Source organism: Cavia porcellus, unplaced genomic scaffold, assembly GCF_034190915.1.
Source record: "Cavia porcellus strain 051 isolate PalLab524CR breed Dunkin Hartley unplaced genomic scaffold, mCavPor4.1 scaffold_28, whole genome shotgun sequence".
In the NCBI taxonomy this organism is placed as follows: domain Eukaryota; kingdom Metazoa; phylum Chordata; class Mammalia; order Rodentia; family Caviidae; genus Cavia; species Cavia porcellus.
In genome coordinates, this window is record NW_026947511.1 from 45436749 (window position 1) to 45461501 (window position 24753).

At 41.6% G+C, this 24753-nt stretch overlaps 1 protein-coding gene across 1 annotated transcript in view; it reads left to right on the forward strand.

Moving 5' to 3' along the window:
• Nucleotides 1-24753, forward strand: part of Srpk1 (SRSF protein kinase 1) — a 61274-nt gene that overhangs the window by 13261 nt on the left and 23260 nt on the right. Inside the window, 9 exon segments of the mRNA XM_063238992.1 lie at nucleotides 11343-11461; nucleotides 12598-12706; nucleotides 14041-14128; nucleotides 15119-15206; nucleotides 20503-20609; nucleotides 21461-21626; nucleotides 22991-23016; nucleotides 23436-23649; nucleotides 24024-24443. Of these exon segments, the coding sequence (XP_063095062.1) occupies nucleotides 11343-11461; nucleotides 12598-12706; nucleotides 14041-14128; nucleotides 15119-15206; nucleotides 20503-20609; nucleotides 21461-21626; nucleotides 22991-23016; nucleotides 23436-23649; nucleotides 24024-24443 (1337 nt within the window).

Consider the following 24753-nt stretch of genomic DNA (forward strand, 5'->3'; position numbering starts at 1 on the left):
AAAAGGTGTTTGGTTTTTTGGTTTTTCTTTTTCCTGGTACCGTGCCCAACCTAGGACCACGCATTGCCTTGAATTTGTGTTTCTAAGCCCAGATCAGGTTCCTAGCCTGCTTTTGTCTTTGCTGACATTGACGGTTTTAAAGAACATAGATGACTTGTAGCCTACCCTGCGGTTGGGTTTTTCAATTTCCCAAGTCAGGGGGGTAGTTGGCATTACCTGTGTCAATTAGCTCTACCTTGGTACCAAGCGGCACAGATTCATCTCCTAACTGGTGATGCTGCCTTCCATCACTTGGTAAAGGTGGCCACTCAAAATCATGATTATTTATTACATTTTCCCACAAGGTCATGGTCAGCCTTCTGTTATTGGAAAGAACTTTCTCTTTTCCCCATTGGTTGCTTGTCATAGTTGTCATTATTGGTGTGAATTTATGGAAGCCTATCGTATTCAGTGAGCTTTCTCTTTTAATTTTTTTTTAAGAGAAAAAAATTTCAAAACAAGACAATAGGAGAGTAACAATGGTAAATACATTGCATATCTTATCTTTAAATTACTCAGCCGGGATGTAGCTCAGGGGCACAGCACTTGCCTGGCAAACAGAACGTCCTGAGTTTAAGTCCTGGTCCAAAAAAATTCAGTTACCTAGAGTACAGAATATAGGCATTTAATAATGTCCAAACAATATTAGCACAAACCTTTCTTTTGAATGAACTAAGATAAATTAGTTGTATAATTCTCATATGTGTGTGTGTGTGTGTGTGTGTGTGTGTATATAATTTTGCCTTTTCCTTTTTTTCTCCGTTCCCCATCCCAGTTTCTGTTTCCTTTTGCAATTCCTTCCCATTTTACAATATCTGTTGTACATTTTGGATCTATTTGCTCTTTCAGCTTCTCACATTAGGGAGGCAATATGATGTTTATGCATGTGCATCTGAACATCTTTAGTTTTAGTAAAAAAGAATTAGGAGCAAGTGAAAAGTAGTCTACCGGGGTGGACTGTGCGGAGCTGAGTGGTGATACGTGGAAAGCAGGGATGGCGAGGCCATGAGAGCGTCCGGTGGGTGGCACAGACAGCACGCATCTGGTTTATTTCACTTACAAGTGTGGTCTCATCACATCCCTATACCTATTAAAGTTTCCAGTTTATCCTTCTTTATGGTAGAGTAGTACTCTATTATATAAAAACACCACATCTTTTTTATCTATTCCTCAGTTGGTAGGCATTTAGGTTGTTTCCAAGAGCTAGCTATTACAAAGTGTGCTGCTGTAAGCATGGGTGCACATATATCACTGTGATGTGATGTTTTTAATTCTTTTGGGAAGATAACCCAGAAAGGGAATAGCTGGGTCAAATAGAACCTCCAATCCTAGTTTTTTGAGGACTCTCCACACTGATTTCCAGAGTGGTTACACCAATCTACGTTCCCACCAACGGTGGCAAAGGTTCCTTTTTCCTCAGCATGTGTTACTGCATGATTTCTTGATGATAACCATTCTTCCTAGGGTGAGATGGAATCTCAGTGTTCTAATTTGCATCTCTCAAATGACCAGTAATGTAGGACATTTTTTCATATATTTATTTGCTGTTTGTATTTCTTTGTCTGAGAGGTGTGTATTCATCCCAGAGGCCCATTTCTGGATTGATGCTTTAAATCTGGGAAAAGTTTTTTTGTTGTTGAGTTCTTTATATGTTCCTAATAGTAATTCTTTGTCTGAGAAACAGCTAATAAACATTTTTCCCACGTTGTGGACTGGTTGTTCACTGTGTTGATGGTTTCTCTTGCTATGTAAAAGCTTTTTAATAAGATGGGATCCCAGTTGTTGATTCTTTGTGACAGTGCCTGTGCAATGAGGGTTATATTCATAAAGTCTTTGCCTACACCAAAGCCTTCTAGAGCTTTACCTACTCTATCTTCCAGCAGATTTAATGTTTCTGTTTTAATATTTAGATCTTTGATCCATTCTGAATTTAGCTTAGTGCATGGTGAAAGGTATGGGTCCAGCTTTAATCTTTGGCACGCGCAGAGCCGGTTTTTCCAGCTCCATTTATTAAAGAGGCTGTCTTTCTTCCTGTGCTGTATTTGGCACCTTCATCAAAGATAAGGTGGCCGAGTATGTCTGGAGTTGTTTCTGTGTCTTCACATCTGTCCCACCGGCCTTTGGGTCTGTTTTTTTGTCAGTACTATGCTGTTTTTATCACAGTAGCTTTATAGTTTTTTTTTTCTTTTTTTTTGTACTGGGAATCAAACTCAGGATCTTGTGCTTGCCAGGTAGGCACTTGTGCCACTGAGCTATGTTCCTGGCCCTGTAGTATGATTTCAAGTCAGGGATTGTGATGTTCCCCTGCCTTACCTTTGTTGACCAGAATTGTCTTTGCCATTCTAGATCTCTTCCTAGAATGGCTGGTTCCAAATGAATTTTAGGATTATTTTCTGTTTCTCTGAGATACGCAGTTGGAATTTTGATTGAAATTGCATCAAATCTGCATAGCAGTCTTGAAAGTATGACCATTTTCACTATATTATTTCATTCTACCCAAGAGCAAGGGATATCTTGTCGTTATGTGATACTATACTGTACTGTAATTTTCAATGTAGAGGTCTTTTGCATCCTAGATTCCTAGGAATACTAGATATTTCATAGATTTGAATGCTATTGTGAAAGTGGTGTTTCCATGATTTCTCTCAGTGAGTTTGTTACTGGTGTACAGGAGGGCTATTTTTTTTTTTTAATCTTTTTGAGACAGGGTCTTGTTATGTTATTCAGGCTGTCCTTGGGCTCACTTTGTAGCCCAGGTTGGCCTAAAACTCACAATGATCTTCCTGCCTCAGCTTCCCGAGTGCTGGGATTACAAGAGTGCACTACCACACCTGGCTTGGTTAATGATTTTTTGAGTGTTGACTTTGTGTGTAGCTGTGCTACTGAATTTGCTTATTCAATCAAGCAGCTTTTTCGTGGAGTTTTGGGGGTCTTCTATGTAGAGTATTATGGCATCGGCAATAATAATAATTTAACTTCTTCTTTTCCTATCTTTACTCCTTTTATTTCTTTGCCTTAATTGCTCTAGCTAAAGTTTGCAGGACTATGTTGAATAAGAATGGTGATGGTGGACATCCTTATCTTGTTCCTGATTTTAGAGTGAAGGCTTTTGAGGTTTTTTTGACCATTTAAGTTCAGTTTTGGCTGTTGGTTTCTGATAGATGGCTTTCATCAGATTGAGAGAAAGACCATCTGTTCCATTTTTCTGTAGAGTTCTTATCATGAATTTGTCCTGGACTTTGCAAAAGCTTTTTCCACAGCTGTTGAGATGATCGTATGTTTTTGTCCTTGGCTCAATTCTCTACTTTAGTCATCTTTTTCATTTACTGCAGCTGCCAAGGTGATCACTTTGAATTTTCCCGTTTCTGCACCAGGTTGGCAAAGATTAAAAAGTTATTTATACTTGATACTGTAAAGGAAGGTGTGTGTTCATGGAGTATAAATTGCCATGACACCTATGAAAGACAGTAAGTATCAAAAAATAAATTACACATGCTGTTTGATCTGGCAATTTGTCTTCTAGGAATGTTACTCATGCAGAGGTATTTGCTTCTCATTGTAGTTTATGATAACTAGAAAGAGATGTGCACAGAGAACAAGTTTGTTTTAAAAAAATTAGGACAGTGCTCCCATTTGTGAAGAAGAAGGTACTTGTATCACTAGTTTAGTAATCATTTCTAAAACGGTACAGATGAAAAAGGAATGCCTTACACACTGTGTTGTTGCTAGCCATTGTTTAAAAATGTAAGAGATTAAATAAACTGAAGTGAGAAAAAGATAAGTTTTAGAGTAAATAACAAAAAATTGAGAATAATAAGTAGTTTCAACAAAATAGAATTTTCTTGCGTCTCAAGGCAAACCTGGGATATCCTCAGCTGTTGATAGTGTTTCTGTCCCAAGAGGTATCAAGGGTCCAGGCTCCGTCCACTTCACATCGCCTGCCATCCTAGGACGTGGCTCATTGCTCTGGGCCAAGGCAGCATCTGTGTGTCTGGCCTGAGAAGAAAAGAGAATTTCCCTCATGGATCACGTGGACATAAATATCTGGTCTCTCTTTCAGGTATTCTATGCGCCCAGTTTTTTAAAAAGTTACTATGGGAAAAGGGGAGAATGGAAAGTTAATAAGCCGTCTTTGCCACATTATCATTTTGTACTGATTGCAAGTTTTGGTATGTATATATTTTCTGTTTTAAAAGCAAATTCCAGTAAGCCAGATGTTGGAGATACATCTATCAGCCCAGCATTCTGGGGAGTCGAGGCAGGGCAATCACAATTTCAAACCCAGCCTGGATAATTTAGCAACTTAGCAAGACCCTGTCTCAAAATAAAAATAAGGGACTGGGCTCATTGTACAGCCCCTAAATTCAATCCTCAGTACTGTTTAAAAAAAAAAAAAATTAAGCACATCCCTTACCTGAAATGCTTGGGGCCAGTGTTTCAGATTTCAGAGTTTTTCAGATCCAAAAATCTGAAATCTGTAAGCGTTCAATTTCAGACTTTAGAGCATTTTAATTAGAGATGCTCAACCTATAATAAAAGAGCTAAAATTATCTGATGCCTTTGATCTTTTAATTTTGCTAAAGGTTCACTAAACGATAAAAACATTTTTAGCTAATTAGGTAATGAAGCTTAGTTTACCTTAAAAATCCAGATATACCTCACTTCCTTTGCTGCTGTTTGAATTCATTTGAGATCATCAGATTTCAGTGACCAAAGGACACTAAATTTTAAATCTTAAAAGAGTTTTGGTGTAGAAAGTTTTTCAAGTAGGTTTTATTGAAGGGCTCCCTGTAGCCGTAGAAACTCAGCGTACTTTCAGACTTACAAATTTTCTGAAACAAGATTATAAAAAATTGTTAGCATGGCCTCCTCAGACATCATCTTGCAGGATCTCAAGCCGACCCTGTTTTTGCTCTTGTGATCTTTCAAGGGCTTCTTGCAAACATGGCTGCCTGTCCTCTGCTCTGCTGCTAGTCTGGTGCCTTCTTCCTGTCCATGGTGCCATTCTGGACCCTTCCCTCTTGAAGACTCCCTAGTTTTCTGCTCTTGGTCAGATGGCAAAAACTCAGTTAGCAGAGGATCCTTTATTTCTTGGCTTTGGGTACATCATGGAAAGCTTGGGTCTTTGCTGGAGAAAAAGGAAGGAAATAGTCTTTGTTTTATAAACAGCTCTTATGGAGGGCAAGTTTACAATAGAATGCAGTTCAGTACACTTGGACACATTTGTGCACCCGTAACACCAGTACCCCGGTCAAGGCCGGGGCATCTTCATCACCCCCAAGCTCCCACTGTGCCCCGTGCCACCCAGCCTCTTGCTGCCCGTCTTCTGTCAGTTGTTGCAGAGTACTTTAGCTGTTCAGCAGCTCCTGTCAGGGGGTCACAGTGTGTTCAGTATCTGACTTGTCTTGCTCAGCATAGCGATTTTAAGACTTGTGTGTGTTCACTGCATGCGTTAGTAGTTTGTTGTGTTGGCTTGTTGGTTTTCGCAGAGCTCTCAGGTGCCGGGCAAGCTCTCTGATCTCGAGCGCCGCTCCAGCTGTCCTTTTTATTTCTGAATAATAACCCATCGCGTGGGTAGACCAGAATGGTTTCCCCTCCATTGATGGGTTTTTGTGCTAGCTTGTGTTTATGGCTATCACAAATAAAGGGAATTATGAATTCATGGACAAATCTTTTACTGATGATGCTTTTTTATTTCTCTAGAGTGGGAATTATTGGAATGTTAAAGTCTATTTATGCAGACTGTTTTTCAAAGTGACTGCCCTTTATGTCACCCCCAACAGGATAGAAGAGTTGGTTGCCCTGCTTTCGGTTTTCCGTTCACATTCTCTTTGCCTGATAACCGAGTGCGTGGAGTGCTTGCTGGCTGGCTGCGCTGTCCTGTTGGATTGTCCGTTGCAATGGCTGGCGTCTTTACCGCTCCCAGCATCCACTCCTGGTGCCTTCCCGTCCTTCACTCTGCCCTTAAACGCTGTTGAGAGTTAGAATGGGTAAAAATTCACTTTTCCTTAGGATTTAGAAGTCACTGCCTCATTGGTCTTTTAGTATCCTGGATTTCTGGTAGCATATTTGGTGCCAATTTTATTTATTTTTAATTGTTTATCGATATATTATAGGTATACATAATGATCACATTCATCATAGGGAATTTGTACCTGTATTGGTGCCGTGTACTGTGCTTTTGATGTACTTTTTCCTAGATTCCTTTAGGATCTTTATGCTGGGATTCGGAAATTTCCCTAATAGCAGTTTTACCCAGGAAAAGGCAGTCTTGTTTTGTATCAGAAGGGTTGTTTTAATTTCATTGGAAACTCTTGTCTCTTTTTCCCTCTTTGGTGTTGGATAGTAAACATCCGGGATGTGCATGCTGTGCAAATGCTCTACAACTGAGCTTTGCCCTGGAACCTCTGTTCCCTTAAGTTCTCTTTCTGCAGTTAGCTTTTTCCAGATCTTGGGACATTTGGATTTTGTCCTCTTCCTCTCATACGTTTTCCCCGTAAGTGATTTCCTCTCCATACGTTTAAGGAATTAACCTTTTTTGTTTGTTTTGATGTTTTGCGGGGTAGGGTTTCACCGCTTGGTTGAGGCTGGTCTTAAACTCACTTTGTAGTGCAGACTGGCCTCAAACTTGCAGTGATCCTCCTGCCTCAGTCCCCCAGTGCTGGGATTACAAGTGTGCAGCACCATGCCCAACAACTCTTATTTTCTAGAACTTTTTTCTTTCTTTACTCATCTCTAATTGCATTTTCTTATATTTGGATATCAATATAATGAAAATTTCTCTGTTCCTGTTAACTGCTTTTAAATCTGTCTTTTTCTCATGTTTGAATTTTTCACTGGCACATCTGCAGTATGTAGTAGTTACATCCATGGTGGGGAGTTGGTTAATTGTCGTAAAACACGTCTTACTCTTTTTACTTCCCCTGCCCTCACCAAAATTTATCTTTTCGTGAGCGCATCCCTCTCAGCTAGGGTTACCTCTGGCTTTGGGATTGCGGGCTCTCCAGTGTTTAGTAGTTCTTAGCCACCTTTGCTTTTTATAGAGAGACATCGCATCAATTGAAAGATGTGTGTCCCTCAAAAGGGACAGCTGGGAAGCTGGCTGAGGGTCCGCTTTCCACTGCGTACAGCCCAGAATCTGGACTGCTAGCTCGCTTTGTTCTTTCTAGTTTGGTTCATTTTCTTCAAGGAACAATTAACTTTTCTCCTGCAAGGTGAATACCAGCCTGTGCCCTGTGGAGTGGAAGATGTTGGCTTCCTTTTATAACCATTGTTAACCTTTCTAACCATCCCTTTTCTCACGCCTGCACATCTGGGGTTTGTTGGTTTGTACTGGGAATCAAACTCCTGATCATAAGAGCTTGCGCCAGGCAGGCTCTGTGCGGCTGAGCTGTATCCGGGCCCTGGGTTTTATCAGGCAGCACAGGTCAGCTTTCTCCTCTTTATTTCATACCACTCCCTGCCTTTTCTAGCTTGCTTTATTTCTCTATATATTTTTTCACATTTATGTATTTTATTCATTTCTTTTTGTTGGCTTTGAGCATGGACAATATAAATGTCCTTGTGCAACCCATTGTGTTTAAGTTTTTGTTTCTTTTTGCTGTGATATTGTATCTAAATCTTTATGTACACTTCAATTTTTCTCCACAATAAAAAAAAGCTGTTATTTTGAAATAATCAGAAGATTTGCAGGGAGGTACAGGACAGAAAGGCCCCCCATGGCTTTCAGCTGATTTCTCCCAGAGGGTGTGTCTCATGTAGCTACAGTACAATATGATAATCAGGAGATTGACTTTGTATAAAGTATGTACAGGTAACTTAATGTTTTAGAATAAATGTTTAAAACAAAATTCTAAAACTAAGTGAAACAAACTTGTGGTTACTGCTAAATAAAGTGTGTATTGTAGAACAATTCTTGCTTAGTAGCCAGTTTTAAACTTGGACTGTACTGAGGAATTAATTGATCCGCAGCTGTTGGATGCTGGGCTTTGAGCGTTCGCTCTAGATTTGTCTGCCTTTTTTGTCCTTAGCCAGTGTTTTTATGTTCTTGCAGGCTTTACTTCCTTGTCAGATTCTGTCTCCCTGGTTGGCAGCAGTCATGTCCTCCAGCAACTCTTTTGTGCTTGTTGCTTAAGAATTTAGAAACAGAGGTTTGTTTTCCCAGCCTCTGCCGTTTCCCTGCTAGTTGATCTCATTGGATCTGGTTGAGGGCGGGGAGTCGGGCCCTGGTTTGGCCGCAGTGTTTGGTTGAATATTTCTGGAAGGAAGTCCTGCCAGGCAGTTCAGTTTGAGAGTTTCAGTCCAGTCTCCTTGCAATCTGCCCAACCTTTTGTCAGTTTTTTAAATGATGTGTTTCATGACTAGTTCTCATTGGAAAAGATTCCAGCAGTTCACAGTTATATTATACACAACAAAATATAAAAACTTGTTTCCATCCTCCCACATCTTTATCTTTCCCTCTGTCCAGGAGGGGACCCTGTCAGCAGTTGCCTATGCTTGACTGGTCTGTGAAGGCTCCTTGCATTGTGATTGGCTGTGAATACCTGTAGCTGTGCACCTTTGGGAGGAGATGATCAGTGAACACAGTATATTCAACTACTTGTCATTTTCATTTTGTCTTGGAGAATGATAGTGCTTTACCATTAGACTGTGTCTTAATTTACTTAATCACTACTGTGGTTTATGAATTATATGCATTTAGTCTATAGTAATAATAAAGTGATGATCTTTTTCTTTTTTAGTATTTATTTCCTGCTAAACAGAAAGATGTAAAAACCTAGATACTATATGGCATCACCCCGGTATCATACCAAAGCACTGTTTCAAGTTCTTGAGTGGAACTTTTGGAAACTTTTCCCTGTTGGAAAGAATAGACACAGTTATATAGTACATAGAAATATATTAATTTGATCAAGCTTATTTTCTAAACCAAATCCTCTACATACATATTTCATTTACTTGGACTCCTTACCTCCCATAAAATAAGTCAGCTATTTTAAAAAGTGTACAGGTTTATAAAAATGTTTTTAAGAATTAAAACATGCAATTGTAGTGCTTTCCCATTTACATTTTTCCCATTTGCATTATATAGTAACTATATAACTCTCATTTGAAGAGGTAGTGCAGAGTAACAAAAATCTATGCCATAGAAGTATTGGGCTCTGCTTTAACTTGAAGACAATCATAGCCAGTATGTTTTAAATAAGATATTTGACATGTGCTCAAAAAGAATGATATAAACACTTTTAACTCCCACGCAGTGTAAGAACTAAACTGCCACTCAGAGTGGTAGTGTACATCGTAATTGGCATAAATCTCAAAGGCTGAGGCAGAAAGATCACAAGTTTAAGCTGAGCCTGGCCAGCTTAATAATTTAGTGAGAACTTGTCTCAAAGTAAAGCGAAAAAGGACTGGGGACGAAGCTCAGTGTAAAAGCCCTAGGTTCAGTGCCCAGTGAAACGGACAAAGGGAGGAAAGAAAAAAGCAAGGGAAGATGACCATAAAAGCTCTGTATGCCCCTTCTTAATCATTTCCTTATGGTGCAGTTTTTCTGAGTTAATACATCCTGAATTTTTGGGTTTGTTTGTTTACTGAGATAGGGTCTCACTGTGTAGTTGAGGCCTTGTACTCACTATGTAGCCCAGGCTGGCCTCAAACTCATGGTGATCCTCCTGTCTCAGCCTACCAAATCCTGGGATTATAGGTGAGCACCAACATACCTAGCTAAATCCTGATTTTGGGGGGGGGTGTCTGTTTTTGTGTCAGGGTCTCACTGCAGTTCAAGCTGGTCTTGAGCTTACTTTGTAGCCCATGCTGGGCTTGAATTTGTAATGATCCATGCATGGTTCAAATCCTGATTTTTTTAAACAGTCATATTTAATATCTATTCATACTGAGGCATGTAGCTCACATATTTTCACTATTGGGGAGTTTCATGGTGTTGGAACACTGTAGTGTTCTTATCCCCTCGTTGATAGTTCGGTGTGTCCAGCTTTTGATTATTAGAATACTGCTGTGATCTGTAAGTAAAGTGAAGGTGCCCAAAGTCCTTACCTGATGAAGGGATTAACAGTGATGGATCTGTATGATGAAATGTTAGTCAGCTATAGGAAAGAGTACAGGCCACGTACTGCCGTGTGGATGAGTCTTGAAAATGATAAGCCAAATGACAGAAGTGGTCAGGAAACAGCGCATTCCGTGTATATGAGGGCCAGACAGGCAGGTTCATTGACGTGGGGTAAAATGAAGCCGTGGGGGTCTTGCTGAATTCGCCTCCTGAAAGTGACTGGAACTGTGGACTCCACAAGTGAGTCAGCGCAGAGAGAAGGAAGCCTGGTTCTGGGGACTGGGCCCTGGGGGAGAGGGACCTACCCAGCTGCGATAAAGACAGCAGTGTACAGGCGCTTAGGACATAGAGAATACACTTCTAATGAAACTGAATTGTCGAAAAATGATGCCAGGCATCGTTACGGGTGCCTGCCGTAATCCCAGCGCCTTGAGGCAGAACTGCCTCGAGTTCAAGGCCCATCTGAACTGTCTAGCAAGATGCTGGGGCGGGGTGGAGCAAAAGAATGAATACCCCTCAAAATATCAGTTGTTCAGATTAAAGGTGCCTTCAAACAAGTGTTTTCCAGATTCCCTGTAGTTCACAAATAGAGGAATGCTTTGATCCTTATCTAGTAGTCTAATTCAGGGAAACAATTCTAATGAAGGTTATCGAAAAACACTGAACATCTTTAGTTTTAGTAAAAAAGAATTAGGAGCAAGTGAAAAGTAGTCTACCGGGGTGGACTGTGCGGAGCTGAGTGGTGATACGTGGAAAGCAGGGATGGCGAGGCCATGAGAGCGTCCGGTGGGTGGCACAGACAGCACGCGTGCCGTGCGGTCACCACCGCTCTTCTAAGGGGGCTGGTGAGGATCCAAGAAGTTGCATAGAAGCCAGGAATGAAGTTTATACCCAGTAGAAGACGTAGGAAACAAGTGTGTTTAGTATGTTACTAGGGGATTGTTCATCGACGGAATTCTCAGAGAAAACCCGCTTGTTTCCTCAGCAACTATTTTTGGATGTCAAAGCTTAAGCAGTTTTTCCTGTTTATACTTCTGCATCTCCAGGCTTTTTTATTCAGTCATCATTCATGCACCGAAAGATAAAGCTAAAGCTGTAGCTAGTGTTTCCTAGGCTGCCACTTAATATTCTGTTGGCATTATTTGAAGATTTGCGGGGCAGGGAGATGACAGCGGTGTTTCCTGAGAGCCTCGGTTTCTCCTGTCCATACCAAGCTCGCATGTGTGTTGTTTCTTAGAACCGAGATCCAGCACCGAGGCTCCGCGCCCCACTCTGAGAGTGACCTGCCGGAGCAAGAAGAGGAGATCCTGGGGTCCGACGACGATGAGCAGGAAGACCCCAACGACTATTGTAAAGGTAGGGGCAGGTGCTGCCGGGGAGGCCCACGCACGGCGCTCTCGGGACGAGCACGGTTTGCATGGCTTTCGCATCTTTTTCTCTAATATTTGTTCTTAGTTTCACTTCTGCAAGTCTAATTTTATATTAAGTGTTCACTTTTTTGTCTTTAAAAATTGTACAACATAGTTACCTTAAAAATTTTTCAGAAATACTGAAAAGAAAAGCCAACTGCAGTGCTGTACCCAAAAGTAGCCAATTGTGGTACTTTGGTATACAGATACTTCATTTATTTATCTACTTATTTATTATGTTTTGTCTTTTTGAGACAGGGTCTCACTGTACAGCGCAGGCTGGCCTTGCACTCACTTTGTAACCCAGACTGGCCCTGAGTTCTGAGCGATCCTCCTCCCTCGACCTTCTGAGTGCTGGGATATATAGATATTTTAAAAGAAATACCTGCTTACTACCCTCTCCCCTTTTTGAGATACTGGGGATTGAACCCAGTACTGAGCTGCATCCCCAGTCACCACGCACAGCCCCTTTCCGTTTTAAGTCACTGGTTGGCCAGGCTGGGCTCAAACTTGTGACCCCTGGCTCATCCTCCCAGAATTCTGGAGTTACAGGTGGTCACCAGCAGCCCAGAAAACTGTTAAAATACCTGATTCCTACCAGTTTGGGTAACCTGCTCAGGCCTTCCTGATTTTTATTTTTATTTTTATTTTTATTTTTATTTAGAGAAGAAAACTCTCCTGTTTCTTTTTTCAGCTAAATGGAAGTTGATATTCTCCTGCAAAATATCCTGATGCTGCAACTAGAATTACATTCATATGTTTAGAGAAATCTGTTGCAGTTTCGGAGGCAGGCTGTTGTGATCCATAGCCTTATTTTTGTTTGAGGATGAAGTTCTAAGAAACATCACTTCCTCAATTTAAAATATTATTTACTGAGATAATTCTCTGTGATGTGAGCTCAGTAACACTGGTGATTTAACTGTTAAAGTTTTCTACTGAACTGATTTCATAAAATAACCCTTTCACTTGATAAGAGGTATGTGGACCTTGATAAGGGGATGTGAGAGCCCTTTTCGAACTAATGAAGTGGCTGTGTCTTACACTGGTGGCTCTGACTGTATTCTTCGTCTTGTTTTCTTCCAGGAGGTTATCACCTGGTGAAAATCGGTGATCTGTTCAATGGCAGATACCATGTGATCCGAAAGTTGGGCTGGGGGCACTTTTCAACAGTGTGGCTATCATGGGATATTCAGTAAGTTTTGGTAGCCTTGTAAAAGAATTAATTACATGATGCTTCTATATTTTGGCCTGATTTTTCTCTAATCTGACTTCTTAATTAGACTTGTGGTTGTGACAAATTGCTTCCTTGACATGAAAATCAGATGTATAAAGTTATGTATATATGTGTGTATATATCTGCCTCGCCACTTTAGAAGCCTTAGAGCAAAATATTGATTAAATTAGTATCAGCAAAACACTTGTAACTCCCAAATTCAAAGCTTTACTGATGTTCCGTTGTATATAAATTAATAGTCATCTTACTGAAAGTAAAGTTTTTAGATTATGTTAGACCAGAATAAAGTTGTTTTTGTAACAGATTTGCCCTGCTATGCAGTCTAAAATTTTCTCTACATAAAAATTACAGGCAATAAAAATACCTCTTTAACATTGAGTTTTTACTTAAATATGCATCACCTGTCTTTGTTGGAATAATAATTGCTATCTATGCAGGTCACATGTTACCATTTGATTTTTGTGATTTGTTATTTTGGTTTTTTACCCAAGTAGGTTCTTCAGGCTTCTTCTAGGATAGGTAGTGCTTTTTTTTTTCCAGACAGGGTCTCACTATGCAGCTCACTTTGTAGCCCAGGTTAGCCTTGAACTGACAGTGATCCGCCTGCCTCAGCCTCCCAAGTGCTGGGACTACAGGTACTCACCACCACACCCCACTAGGATAAGTAGCTTTTAGCCTTGTGTCTTCTACTGTACAGATACATAAAGGGTAACTCTGATTTGGTAGTGTTTTTTCCCTTATTTACCCCCATTTCTTAATATTACTTGGGCTTGTGGGAGGTACTCTGAAGGTTGTGCTGTGCTGTGTTTTATGGTGCTGAGAGGCAAAGCCAGGACCTCGCACACACTGGGCAAGCGGCTTGTCATTGCACTACCTTCCCAGTTCAAAAGGGAGGTTTCAATCTAGAGAAATACTTCAGTGGCGAGATTATCTGACAACGGATTGTGTTCTTCGTGTACATGAGGTCTAGGCAGTTGTGGGAGTTAAGAGTTACAAGTGATTGCATAGAAGGTTTGGCTACAAGGAAACATGAGACCAGTACTGTATTAGTATTTGCCTACCACTTGCCACTTATAGCAGATTCTTAGCACGGGTAGGGCATTTAGTCTTTTTGTCTTTTTGAGGCAGGGTCTTACTATTCAGCTAAGGCTGGCCTTGAGCTCACTTTGTAGCCCAGGCTGGTCTCCAACTTATTCAGATCCTCCTGCCTCAGCCCCCGAGTGCTAGGATTATAGGCCTGCACCACTGTGCCCACCTCACTTTAGTCCTAATTACCTGTCTTTATTTCTTAGGGGAAAGAAGTTTGTGGCAATGAAAGTAGTTAAAAGTGCTGAGCATTATACCGAAACAGCACTAGATGAAATCCGGTTGCTGAAATCAGTGAGTATTACAGCCAATGTGTGAACTGCAGAGCATCATGCAGGTTTAACTAGACATAGCAGCTAGTAGCATCTTTAGCCTGGGTCAATTTTTATCTACTGGAAAGTTCTAGTATCCATAAGAAAATGTAGAGAAAGATAGTGTTTGCACAAGCATGTGGTGAGATTTGGTGTAATTAGAATTCTCTGTACACTGACACTCTAATGCCAGGCAAGTGAACCAGTTTTACTGCCAGATATGCTACTATGGTTAAGAGGAAAATGGGGTGGAAAATTTTTATCTTTACTGTGTTTTAAAATGTGTTATAAAACATGACAAAAAATAAATTCTATTTTCATTAATCCCATTGGTACTCGGAAAGGTAGGTAAATTTAATCAGAATGTTTATTTCAGTTCTGTTGTAGATTCAGATGTCAGCCCAGTAGAAGGAGCTGCCCTGGGTCTGTCTCTGTCCCAGGCTGCAGCCTCTCGGCTCTTTTTTTTTTTTTTTTTTTTTTTTTTGTCTTTTTCCTTTTTATTGGTACCGGGGTTTGAACTCACAACTGCCTACTTCCAAGGCAGGCACTTATGCCGCTGAGCTAAACCTCCAGCCCTCTCTCAGCTCTTTATTTCTGCTGCTCCGTCACCCTTTCTTTCCTGAGAGTGGTGTGTTGGGACAGGAGGGGCCTGTGCCCAGAGTAAATCAGTGTGTGCTGCCTTTTGCTGGGAGTTTTTCTATTGAAAATAACAATAAAAAACCCAGCTCGATTAACCATGTGCATGGGACTGTGAGTGACTCGTGTCCTGAGAAAGGGCCTCTGTTCCCTGAGCCCACTGGCCAGCAGGTGCTTCTGAGCCGTACTGTGGGGGGCCAGGTGGCTAAGTTAGGACCCAGGGTACAGATTTACAGAAACAAGCTCTTTCTTGGACTCGGTTTACTGCGTGGCTTCTCCCTTTCCCTGGGGCTTGTTTCTGTGCTTCCGCTCCTGCCTGATTCTCTCATCCTGACAGGTCCGCAATTCAGACCCCAGTGATCCAAACCGAGAAATGGTCGTTCAGCTGCTCGATGACTTTAAAATATCAGGAGTGAATGGAACACGTATCCTTTTCAGAATTTACTGTTTGTAAGTCATTAAATACCTTTATCCCAGGGAGTGGCCCTGGGGTTGTACAGATAGCACTGAAATCTGTAAACTGTAATAAAACTACTTCTGTATCCATCAGGGTTCATTAGTGGGACACATTGAATACTTTAAATGAATAATTACATACATACACACATGCGGGTGCACACACACACACACAATGTGTATAGTGTATATATATACACACAGTGTACAAACTGTGTGTGTGTGTGTGTGTGTGTGTGTGTGTGTGTGTGTGTGTGTACACACATGGGCACATGCACGCATGCATGGAGAGTCGTAACCAAGCTAGCCGAGAATGCCTACACTGTGTTGTGGTTATCATTAGAGTCTGTCTCCCATGTAAGTGTGCAGTTACTATGAGACTTTTTCACTGACTGGGAAAATTATAAGTAATGATGCCTCATATGCTTCCTAGTAATGATGGGCACCTGTGGTCCTAAGCAAGCACACTTTAACCATTAACTTGGTGTGAATTTCAAGGTCAGGGTTTGTTTGCTTACCAACAGCCTTACCATGTAGTTCAGGCAGGCCTTGAACTCACTATGTAGCCCAGGCTACCCTCAAACTTGGAGTGATCCTCCTGCCTCAGCCTCCTCATTGTTGGGAATATAGGCGCATGCCACCACACCCAGATAAAGGTATTTTTGAGACGTTGCTAGTGGTTTATGTCCACTGAGCCTCCTAATTTTTTTCTCCTCTTGTCCTTAGCCGTTCTCGCTGTTCATCTCCCGGCTGTCCTGGCTGCTGCTTGTTTGCAGTGGCTGGAGACCAGGAAGGCTGTTACTCGGGTGTGGGGAGGCAGGTTAAGCCGTTGACCTCAGCACATAGCACCCTGCACAGGGAGCTGGACAGCCACTTTGCAGCACCTCACTGTCCTTGGTAACATTTGAGACCGAGCTTTGTTACACATTCTTCCACTGTTGGCCTCTCCTGTCCTCTTATTTATAGTGTATCCTAAATGGGGCTCTGCTCAGTAGAGTTTTTAGCCCTTTGTTTTCTTTATACTAGATTTTTTTGATAAGGTCAGATGTTACTTTCTGCTGACTCTTGTCTTTTTGACCCCAGAGTCTTCTTTACCGTAAGCTGTTTGGCTCCTACGTTTTGCTCTGTAACTAATTGATTATGGCATTCGGTTGAGATCTTTTTTAAGCTATTAAGTAACATTTTATATCACTGCTTACAAATTTAAATGTTTGTAAAAGTGTAGTGCTTCTCAATAAAAGCTAAGAACATGCAACTAAAAACATAAAAAAAAAACAGCTTTAAAGTTCTATTTTTATGCTAAAAAACAAAAAGGTAAATTTCAAACATACAAAAGTAAAGTAGGGCCCAAGGGTTTAGCTCAGTGGCTCAAGTGTTTGCCTGATAAATGTGAGGTCATGAGTTAGATCCCTTGTACCAAAAAAAAAAAAAAAAAAAGAGTGAAATAGAGCCATATGTGATGTCATGTGCGTATTATCCCGTAGTCTGAGACCGGGAGATCATAAGTTCAAGCCTAGCCTGGAAACTTAGTGATCCGTCAAGACCTTGTTTCAAAATTTAAAAAATAAACAAAAATCTGGTTAGTTTTCTAGTTGGTGCAGAGGCTCTTGGGTTCAATATCCCAGTACCACAAAACAAAACAAGCCATATAAAAATGTAACCAACCACCACAGATCTATCACCATTTTACAAGTCATCAACTTAACTACCTTATCTTTGTCTATTTTTCCTGAGAGTTCTGTAGCTGACCTTAGATACATTATTCCACTCATAGTTATTTTAGAGACCTTTTTTTTTAAAATTTTCTGTTATATTGAATCCTCTATATATTGTTATATATAGTGACCTTTGCATTGGGCTGTAACCCTACGTGTTGTTTTATTTTGATGTCAAGTCTTACTAAGTCACCAGGCTGCCCAGACCTGGGCTTGAATTTGTGACCCTCGTGCCTCAGCCTCCCAGAGTGCTGGGACAGTGGGGCTGGGGCAGCACACCTTTTTTCCTTCGCTGTGCAGACCCAGGCTTGCCTTGAATTCATGACCCTTCTTGCTCCCTGAGCCCCCGAAGTTCAAGGTTACACATGTGCGTCACCCCCAGCCTTGGTCGCTGTCTTCGGACTGGAGACTTTCTTGTAATGAGCTCTGTCACTCCGCCATCTGTTTTCTGTGCACCTTGTAAGCTTTTTGTTCATTGTATTTCTGTAACTAGTTGATTTTTTTAATGGAATATTTAAATTTCTTTTTCATTTCCTTTTATATAGACAGTGTGATTACCACATGACTAGGCTTACCATCCTAAAGTGTTAACAGGATTGATTTGTTTTAGCCTTGTATGATTTGAATTTATGCCAGTTTTAACTTCATGTTGATAAATAGATTTCTCTTAACAGTTTGATACTTTTTTCGGTTATTGATGCTAAAGAATAATGTCTTTATACGTTACCTGCCCAGAGGTAGAAAGTCAGAGTCTTTCAAAAGATTCCCGTCTCTAGGGCTGGAGGCTGCTCAGCAGGAGATGGAGCCGCTGGCACGCAAGGCCAAGGTTCTGTAATGTCCTCACTTTACCGTGCAGAGAACATTTCTTGCAGGGCAGGATGACTCATTCTCTCAGCCTTTGCTTACACGTGAATGGCTTCGTTTCTCCCTCACTCTCAATAGAATGTTTTGCAGGATGTAGGGTTTGTTTGTTTGTTTTAGTATTAGGACTCAAACTCAGGACCTGGTGCTTGCCAGGCAGGCGCTGCACCGCTGAGCTGGGTCCCCAGCCCCTGTCTCTAGGATTTTTAACGGGCACTTTTCTTTCGGTGCTTGGAACATAATGACCTCACTGCCTTTTGGCTTCTAAAGTGTCTGCTGGCAGTCTTACTGAGGGCCTTGCTTTCATATAACAACAGATCGGTTCTCTTGCTGTTTTCAGGGTCCTTCATCTTTCTTGTTTGATTATGATGTAGCTTAGTGTGGGACTTTTTGTGTTCATCTCCCTTGGAGTTCACTGAGCATCTTGGATGTTTGAATTTGTGTCTTTCATCCAATGTGGGACGACCTCAGCCGCTATTTCTTTAGATGCTCTCTGCTGGGTTCTGTGTCTTTCTGGGATGGCACAGTGTGCGTGTTCTTGCTCTGCTTAATGGTGTCCCACTCGTTCCTCTGGGCCCTGGCCACTTCCTTCTGCTCATTGCTCAGGCTCAGCACATCACTTAGGTTTCCGTCTCTGACCCGGCTAATTCTCCCTTCTGCCTGCTCAGTCTGCCTTGGGAGCTCGTGAGTTTTTCATTTCAGGGATACTTCTCAGCTGCAGATTTTTTTTTTTTTTTTTGGTTTGTGTTTAGTTTTCTTATTCTTTAGACTTAATCCATATAGTCTTCTAGTTCTACAAATATTTTTAAGACCTCTGTTTTAACAACTGCAGATTTGCCATCGGATCTTGTTCAGCAAGTTTCTGTTGATTCATTTTCTTTCAGTGCACTGTACTTACTCTCTTGTGTTCCTTGTGGATTTTGTGTTTGCTGTTGAAAACTGAACATTTTGGATCTAAGGTGGTAATTCTAGAAATCAGATCCTGCCCCTTCCTCAGGGGTTGTTGTTTTTATTATTGTGGTTGTTTTGTTATGGTTTTTGATTTTTATTTTATTTATTACCTAGGCATTTTGAGACAGGATCGAATTCACTTTGTAGCCCAGGCTGGCCTTAGACTCACAGTGATCCTACTGCCTCAGCCTCCTGAGTGCCAGAATTACAGGTGTGCACCACCACGCCTGGCTTGGGATTAGCCTAAACTAAAGTTCTTGCCAGGTTTTTGTGAGAATAGGAGCTTTTCTGTGGGCAGGCAGTCACTTTCCCCATATGTACAGTTACTTTTGAATATTAAAGGCACAATACTGGCTCCCAAAGGGAATAAAGAGAAAATGGCACTGATTTAAAAAATCTTCTGACAGTCGAGGTGGGAGAGGTTTATAATTGGGAAAGTGAGAGTTTGCGCTCGTCTCTTTATACCGAACCTCTCTTCCTCCTTTGTGCTTACCTGAGCAACGTTACTGGGGCTCATTCTGGTGTTGATCAGCGTATTAGCGCAGACTTACTCTGCACAGTCCTCCCTAATTTGGCTGGAGGCCTCCTCTTCAAGCTGGTTCCTGTTTGTCTTGATTCCCTGTCCTTTTTTGCTGGAAGAGCACAGTGTTCCAAGCATACCCTGCCTAGTAGCCTTGGATGTAGTTAATTTTTTCAGGGGCTCAAGCTTTCGTTTACTGTCAAATCTTATTTAAAACAAGTATCTGGGCAGTGTGCATTGGTGTACGTATGCACTGTGTTTCCAGTATGTGAAGACCGTTCTGTTGTGGAAGGTAGCGGCCAAACTCCTAGCTCGGCATCCTGCGTTCCTGCCATGGCGTGATCAGATGCTCAGGTGTAAAGAGAACACAGGGTGGCGCTAGAAGGTTTGCAAGTTGGGGCTGGGGACTTAGCTCAGCAGCTTAAGTGCCTGCCTTGCAAGTGTGCAGTCATGAGTTGGATCCCTAATACTGATAAAAATGAAAAAGACCAAAAAAAAAAAAAAAAAAAGATTTGCAAGTTACAGTGCACACAACAAGTCAGTGTCCTGTTTTTGATAATGTTGGGGACTAGCTCAGTGGGAGAACACGTATCTAGCTGGCAAGAGTTTCATCTCTGCTCCCCCACAGGTAGGGGGAAATGCTGGCATTTTATGCAAGTCCTCCGCTGCCAAGAAGACTGTGTTTTTAGCTGGGCATGGTGGTGCATGCCTGTAATCCCTGCAGTCCAGAGGCTGAGGCAGGAGAATCACTGCGAGTTTGAAGCCTGCCAGGACTACAAAGTAAGTTTAACAACAGCCTGAAATTCATATTGAAACCCTGTCTCAACATCAAAAAGAAGAAAAAGAAAAAAAGGGTGTGTTTTTTCCTCCTTGGAGACTGAGCATGGCAGTTACTCCCCTGAATAGGAGGGAGGGATTTCTCAGCCTGAGGCTAGCGCTTTCCCTCGGCCCTGCGCGTGCCGCGTGCCAGTCCACTTTTCCCTTTCCCTGTCCCTTAGTAAGGTAAGCCTTCTGGTAAGCCGGCTCCCACACACATGGATGCTTTCACTGCCTGCAGCGTTAGACCCGAGAGTCTCAGGACATTCACAGGTGCACATTTTTCAGTCAACCTCTTATACAGAAAACAATAACCCAGGACACTTCCATTGAGTTGGGATCCACATCCTGGCTTTCCCACTTTTCTCATGCATCCTTTTTGCTTCCTTAATGAACTCCTAGATATCTGCATGGTGTTTGAAGTTCTGGGGCACCACCTGCTCAAGTGGATCATCAAATCCAACTATCAGGGGCTTCCGCTGCCTTGTGTCAAAAAAATTATTCAGCAAGTGGGTATCTGTCTGTGCTGTGGGGTGATATTAATATTAAAGGATCCGGAGTTTCCTGTTTCCCGTAGAATTTTATTTAGCCCACTGGGTTTATTGTATGTATTCTGTTTTTAAATGTTTCAATGTAATGATGTTGCCTTAGACTTATTTCCTGTAATAATTATGAGAGGCAGAAGCTGTGTGGGGTGCCTGACTGCGGAAAATTAGGTATTAAAAGTATGCTAGATATAGAATTGCTGTATCAAAGCAGTATCATTTCTTTATACACATTTTTTTTTTCTTTCTTTTTTAAGACAGGGTCTCGCTATGTGGTCCAGGCTGGCCATGTGCTCATTTTGTAGCCCAAGCTGATCTCAAACTTGCAACAATCCTCCTGCCTCAGCCTCCTGAGTATTGGGATTATAGGCGCATGCCACACAGCTATGTGGGCATTTTCTAAATGGCATTATGTGAACATAGAATTCAGTTTACTATCAAGGAAATACTACTTCAAGAATCAAATATTTTGTTTGAATAATGTGTCACAAAGAAATTCCAGACGGGAAACAAGAGACTTTGTTTCTTCACCAGTGAGGAAATCTATGCTAAAGGATACTGGTTGTCTTTCCTCACCTGCATTTCAGCATTTAAAGAATATAGTGAACATTTATTCTTAGTCTTTGTGATAAACCTAGTTAAAGAACATCTCCAAATAGAATTAGACTTGGGAACCTTGGAAGTTTATAATTAATCTTTCTGGGAAAGTTTTGTTGTGCTTTCATTTATTTATTGTCTGAAGCATGTTGCGCTGGGATCTCTTCCCCGAGCAGTTTGTATTTTGTGTTTGCGAGTCCTGGATCTGTCCCGTTCAGGTGTTACAGGGTCTGGACTATTTACACACCAAGTGCCGCATCATCCACACTGACATCAAGCCCGAGAACATCCTGCTGTCAGTGAACGAGCAGTACATCCGGAGGCTGGCAGCAGAAGCCACAGAGTGGCAGCGGTCAGGAGCTCCGCCACCCTCCGGGTCTGCAGGTACGGGGTGGAGCCGAATGCCGCGCTGCCGTTAGACGCTAGGGCAGACGTCTGCCTTTATTCTGTCACCAGGGGGTTAAACACCATTCAATCACTTAAATATGAAATATTTAAGAAATATATCTGCTTTTAAGAGACTTTATTTTCATTATTATTCCATATGAGAAGACTAGAGGTGGCACTGTCCCTTAGGTGTAGATATGTTGTATAGTAAATGGTAACTAACTTGTACCTGGAATGATGATGGGGCACTCAAGGGCCGGAGCAGGAGGATCAATCTTGAGTTTGAGCCATACATGGTGAGACCTTGTCTCAGAAATTTAAAAACCTTGCCAGGCATGGTGGCTCATGTCTATACTCCTAGCACTCTCGGAGGCTCAGGCAGGAGGATCCTTACAAGTTTAAGACCAGCCTGGGCTACAAAATGAGCTCAAAACCAGCCTGAACTCTGTATAGCAAGACCCTGTCTCAAAAAAGACAACCCCCCCCCAATCCAAAATTAAATAAACAAATAGTGGCTTATTTACGGAGTTTTTTTCTCTTTTGGTTTTTTCAAATGTGCTTAGCTCTTACTGTGATCACAGATTAGCAGTTTGCATGGGACAAGGTTAGAAGTTTGGGTTTAGCAGAGGTGTGGTCAGAGCTAGTTTGAATCCACACTTCACTATCCCTGCTGATGTTGGCTGAATTAGTAGACTTCAGTTTGCCTCTTTCAGGAGTTAATAGGATTAACTTTTATGTTGAACTAGTGTAAAGTATGCTTGCTCTGATTATGGTGATTCTTTACTTATATAAGTTTTAATAGTTTAATCACATTTGAGGAACTTTCTTGATACTTTAACGTCAGAGCCTCAGTTATCAGACTTCCTTTTAAAGAAAGATTGGAGAAAGAGGAAGCAGGAGAGTGGTGTTGATAGGTATAGTTCCAGCTTTGCAAAATAAAAGTCCATGGCATTTAGGATCTAGTTAAAGTACGTCTGAGGCAGGCACGCACTGTGACCCGTAATGCACTGTACAGCGATGCAGCAGATTCCTGTGGCTCTTGATGCTTCCTAGCTTAAAAAAGCTAGCACCTGGGAAGGAGTCCTGGCTATGAATGAGGAGCGGGTCTTAGCACTTGCTCTGTCAAGCCCCAGGTGGGGATGGAAATGGGTGGCTTTAGCAACCTCAGTAGAACAGACCAGAATGGGAACTTGGTGGGTGGTTAAGTTTGGCAAATTTTGTGTGCATTGTTTTCTTTGAAAATAAAAAGAATGTAGTGTCTACTGAGGTGGTCACTTATCATTCTGATAGAGTCTTATCTAAGCAGGAGGCTGTGTTGCCTGCCACTGCTGACTTCTTACTTGGTCTTCTTTTCTTTTCAGTCAGCACTGCTCCCCAACCTAAACCAGTAAGTATAAGGAGTTTCCCTATTTAATTTTGATCAATGGGCTGTGAGCATGGATTCTTCCGTTATGGTCACAATTTGTTTAGAGATTGTAAACCAAAAGGAAAAAATATTCCTGTGCTTCTGTAATTTTTTCCAGTAAATTCCCATGCATCTTCAGTATTTTTACACTGGCTGAGGTTTCTGTAAATTTGAGTGTCTGAGAGTAATTCCCCCTACACACACAGACTGCTCAGAAAACCAACATTTATTTGTGTTTTGTTTTTATTCGGTTTCATAAGAATATCTGCAGCTTTTAAGGTAACAGATATAGGGAAAGAGTGGAATTTAATTAGGAAATAATTAAAGTTAGTAGTTATCTCCAACTAGGAGTAGTGAATTAGCCACCTGAAGGCTTTTATTTGTTTGTAATCTCCGCCCAGGCTGACAAAATGTCAAAGAATAAGAAGAAGAAATTGAAGAAGAAGCAGAAGCGCCAGGCAGAATTACTAGAGAAGCGAATGCAGGAAATCGAGGAAATGGAGAAAGAGTCGGGCCCTGGGCAAAAGAGACCTAACAAGCAAGAAGAATCAGAGAGTCCTGTTGAAAGACCCTTGAAAGAGAACCCAGCTAATAAAATGACCCAAGAAAAACTTGGTATAAATAGAGCATCACAAAACAACACTTCATGGCACACTTTAACATTAATTCGTTGTTGTTATAATGTAGTGGTCTCCTACAGACATCTTTGGGGGTGTCCGTACAGGAAGCCAGATCTTGTTGTACTGTTAGGCAGGTAGTGGGCCAGTGTTACTCTTAACTGTTCTCAGGAATTGGGTCATAACTTACTTTAGCTGTTGGGTAAGGGTCAGACGATCTTTGTCCTTCCATAAGTAAGTTTTAGATGTTTGGTCATGTTTTTATGTCACTTAGTATCAGTTCTAGAAAATGTTGTAATCTAGTGAGAATTGTCCTGTTCTTTCACTCACACATGCACATACATCTTTTTTGTTTGTTTGTTTGTTCCTTAGAAGAGTCGAGTTCCATTGGCCAGGATCAGACACTTATGGAGCGTGGTGTAGAGGGTGGTGCAGCAGAAATTAATTGCAATGGAGTAATTGAAGTCAGTAATTATACTGAGTACAGTAATAAAGAAACATTGAGGCTTAAAGAGGATCTCCATAATGCTAATGACTGTGATGTCCAAAATTTGAAGCAGGAACCTAGTTTCCTAAGCTCCCAAAATGGAGACAGCAGCACATCTCAAGAAACAGACTCTGGTAAACCTGTGGCCTCGGAGGTGCCAGATACCATGGTGTGCCAACCTTCCGCAACTGGAGACCAATCAGTCAGTGAACAGGACATCAGCCACCTTCAAGAGAGCATTCGGGCAGAGATCCCCTGTGCAGAGGAGCAGGAGGAAGAAAGGAATGGACCACTGGACAACAAAGGTACCTGCAACATGTACTCCCCAGCGCACACTCCCCGCGCAACACATCTGTGCAGTTCTAGATTGAAGTCCACCTTGCCAGGAGGTGGCCACGCTGCCCTCCACACGCAGATCTGTAGGTGACTTTCAGTTGTGTTCATCAGGGATGGGTACACAGCAGTTCACTGGGTCCTGTGAGCCCAGGTGGTGTTAACTGTACCAACTGAGGATGCTGCTGTGTTCTTAGAAGTTTTATTTTACATTGCCAGCTGGGGGCCTTCTAGAACTCTTATCTTGGAGAACTTCACTACCCTTTGGGTATTTCTGTATTT